This window comes from Saccoglossus kowalevskii, chromosome 16 (genome assembly GCF_978046115.1).
Source record: "Saccoglossus kowalevskii chromosome 16, keSacKowa6.1, whole genome shotgun sequence".
NCBI classification, from domain to species: domain Eukaryota; kingdom Metazoa; phylum Hemichordata; class Enteropneusta; family Harrimaniidae; genus Saccoglossus; species Saccoglossus kowalevskii.
This window is the reverse complement of record NC_140656.1, coordinates 8,470,953-8,475,116: the sequence shown is the minus strand read 5'-3', so window position 1 is coordinate 8,475,116 and position 4,164 is coordinate 8,470,953. Positions and strand designations below refer to the sequence as shown.

General features: G+C 37.6%; 1 protein-coding gene across 1 annotated transcript; it reads left to right on the top strand.

Moving 5' to 3' along the window:
- LOC144359994 (uncharacterized protein KIAA1958-like) lies at positions 1 to 2,677 on the top strand. The gene is made up of 2 exons (XM_078012901.1): positions 1 to 18; positions 2,231 to 2,677. Exons 1-2 carry the CDS (start codon positions 1 to 3, stop codon positions 2,675 to 2,677), a joined length of 465 nt encoding a protein of 154 aa, XP_077869027.1.
- The last annotated feature ends 1,487 nt before the right edge of the window (positions 2,678 to 4,164 follow it).

Genomic DNA, 4,164 nt, shown 5'->3' with positions numbered 1-4,164 from the left:
ATGTCACCAGTCATGAAGGTAAGCAAGTTAAACTTTTCGACATCAAGTTATCCTGGACTTATGTGACGTCTGCATTGATGTTTCAATCATTTTCAACACTGGAATGGTGGTATCAGAAGCACTCTGTTTGTATCCTGGGGGGGGGGGGAACCATTATGTTCAATTGACAGAAGTTTGAATGAAATAAGTCCATGAATGACTGACTTGAGATCCAGCCCTGGAATGACAGAAGGGTACTTTTTAGCACTAAAAAGTCCATAATTCGGCCATCTTGATTAGGGTCATAAAAAATCATTTGCATACGTACGAGATATGCTTGAAGTTTAAATTAAATTAGCCCAAGCATATCTGTATGCAACTAAACTAAATAATACAGGATATATCTTAACATACAAAAATCACTATAAATTGTGTTATCGCTATAAAATAAAATGTAATATTATTATACATCTGTCACCGTAACGCCATAAGTTACAGCGTGCAATAATTTTGCTGTATTTTACAGGGTATTTTCATCCTAACATATTGGGAAATGGAACGATTACGCGCGTGAGCGTCATTTAATAATAAAAACAAACATGGTTCAGGGTTTGACCGGACTCCACACAAAGAAGTTCGCCGATTCTGTTTTAAGCTTGTTGGATTTCGGCATTCCCATGATGTATCATTGGAGGAAAAGATGTATAATAATAGGGTTATTACGAGGATACCTGCGCATCGGTCGATACTCTTGCATACTTTGAGGTATCTTCGTAATAACTGATATGTTCACCATCACTATGATTTGAAAGAATTTTTTTACTTCAGCCATGATCACTGCTGTATTTCACATTAGAACATAACCCTACATACATGGACTGTGTCGGGTGATTACGGACTGACATTTGGCATTAGTTTGTCGGTCAACACAGCGTAGAGCTAATCAAATAATAAATCCAAGGAGGATGTCGCATGACGTGATTAGTCCCTTTCCGACGTCATTAACATACATGAAGAATTTAGGCCAGTAAAGTTAATACTGGCAAAAAAGTGTTTTTTGTTTTATTTTAAATGCTTAATAAAGGTTGCAAACGTTTTTGCCATGGCAAAGTTGCCTAATTAGTATGCATTTTTATTTATTCAGTGCTGAAGGCACGCGAGAAAGTACGTGATTAGCTGTTTCCCCGAGGTCATATTGTGGTCTTCAGGTGTAGGTCGTGTCAGACCACTTTAAATATTGCCATGTAAACATCACCTCGTGATACTGTTTTGGTCGTTACCATCATAATGTAGACGTTGCAGATATTTTCAGTTAGTTACGTAGCCAATTTATAATAGTTTTTAGCCCAAATATTTGTAAAGTGAGTCGGCCCGGCCGACTGCCGATATTCCCTAACAATGTCGACACCACCGACCACACCTGTAAAAAAAAAGGAATCAATAGTGCAAAAATGTGCGTAGTTCACCGAGTGGATAGACTCCAGAGAAGAGTACTGTTAGACATTAACAACATCCATCAACAGAATGTGGAACGTTCAAAAGTGTTCTCACAAGCCTTGTATTGAGCAAATATATAAATTTTCTAAATTTGTCATAAACACTTCTGGAGCAATGAAAAATTCCCATTTCTTATATGCAGGAATATGTAGTCTTTTAAGCCAAGGAAATATACAACACAGATAATGGCACAATCGTTAATCAAAAATGATCCTCGACTGTTGGGATCAGCAACCGTTTCAGCCTGTAGGGTAAAAAAAAATCTATGTATATGGTACAAAATAATAAATTGCTTGTAACTAATTATACACTTGGACCTTGTTACTTGTTAAAATGTTCCATCAATAAATTAATTGCTAATGTATAAATCTCGTTTGGTTGTTTTTAGTATGCAATGATATCAATGTTTGGCATTCCTTTACGCATGAGAGCAGATAAGGGTGGGTAAAATACACAGGTTGCACTATTCTTGTTGAAGCACCCAGAGAGATGACTTGGCAGAGGCAGCTTTATTGCAGCAAAGAGCTTGCACCATCAGCGAATTGAGTGTCTGATGCGTTTCAGGACATTCTATAAAGGTATTACTATTTATCATATACCTTGTATTGCCCGGCCTCGTAACGCTCTGGGAATCCCAATGTGCGAGCCGTGCAATAATTTCCCATATCACGCCCGGGCCCCGTTTGCCATATTTGGTAAATGCGTCTATTTCCTGGAACTACTTTCTGTTTACAAAAAACGCGCGTAATTTGAGATTATCGATTTAGAAGCTGTGGGTGATTTTATAAAATCACAACGAAAAGCAAGCACAGTTCGTACAACTGAACGAGACGTCGCAAAGGTACGGAGTTATATTCAGAGCCGATATGTTGACCATCGTAAGCTATCGGAGATTCCACCTAAAACACTGAACGAGTACTTGGCCACATTCTTTGTTAACTTGAAGAAACAGGATGGAACTGATTATGAACCAGGGTCCGTCTCTGCAATAAAGCATAGCTTAGAAAGATATCTCACCGAAAACAACTACGAAGTATCTCTGTCTGATAAACATTTTTCGTTAACAAATGATGCCTTGAAGGCAAAACGAATGCTTCACAAGAAAAGTGGCCTCGGTTGCGGTAGTCACGCCAGTGAAGCAATATCTCCGGAAGAAGAAGGCGCAATGTGGAAAGAAGGTAAACTAGGGACCGCCGATTGAGACACCCTCAATTTTACGCTGTGGTATTTATTTACCAAACATTTCGAACTTCACGACCAGGATGAACTTAGAAAGTTGTGCCATGGAGATATTACTATACAACGAGATGGTTTGGGACACAAATTTCTGCAGTTCAATGAACGCGATACTAAGACTTGTTTGGTGATCGGCGTGTGCCCCCCCTCGTATGTTTGCCCATCCCGACAGTTCCATGAACCCTGGCCGAATTTATAGAGAGATTTCGCTTCATTACGCGTTCGAACCTACGAAAAATTGTGACTTGTTTTTATTAGGAAAAGATTGGAACCACAAAGTCGGGTCACGGCAGCTGTGGATTCAGGACAGAGGTTAACTTATAATGAGGTGTTGTCACCTATGTTTTGTTTGAAGCCTTAGGCGTAACAAGTAATATAAAACATCTGGTATCCAAAGTGCAATTTGACAATGTCAAATTACTGAATAGCATTTATGATTTGCTGAATGGACTAACTTCTGTTTCCAACAAAATTGGAAAAGCTAAATACATCCCAGGTTAATTGTGTATAGTGTGCAGCATGAACAGGGTTTAGGTTGGACAAACATGTTTCATGACTAAAGATACTTTGAAGTTGCATTTCTAGTATGAAAAATAAACTGAAGAATATGAATAAAAGAAATCAAATTCCTGAAAATGAACCTCGAGGTAAATTCGAAGTAACTGGGTACCTTTCCAAGAATAAAAAAATAACCTGCTTATGCTACTTAAGAATAACATTTCAAATTTGAAAGAAGACATTAAATCCTTAAGAGTTAGTTGACGTCTGGAATTTCCTCTATGTCAATTATATCAGATACACAGCCTAGCAACATACTGGTAAGTGGCTTTTCACAGGCAATGTAACATTATTATCCGCAGCATATTTCGCGCAGTCAGTAGATGCCAATCATGACAGAAGCATACAATGTTTTGTTTTCCTTCAAATACTACGCTGGTTTTCAAAGCATTGATTAGGTAACTGCAAAATTCTCGTCTAGAACCGCCATCATCTACAGCAACTCTCCCCAGTGTATTTCTAAGAGTAAAATTATGGTTTGAACAGTTGTTTTCCAGAATGCAGACCTTATAACATTGACGTGCTGTTTTTCACCACGAGTACTGTCACTAGGACTGTTAACATAATTTAACTTCATTTGTTCCACATAATGCTTAATAACTTCCTTTGTAAAATCAATAGTACATCTAAATATGACTTGCAGCATTGATGCATGACTTATTGATCCTCTTTAAAAAAATCAAATCATTGAAAATGATACAGTCCCACTTGGTATTTTTCAAAATGATCTTACAAGAGCTGAATAAAGAGTAGATTATGTGTGAAATTGAAATAGTTCATTGCTTTCATGAAATTGTTCGGTCATTGTAGATCACAGTGGTATGTCAGCCGAACAAAACATTAACATTCGAACCGGGACTAATAATAATAAGTCATTGTAAATGTCTCAGTCTT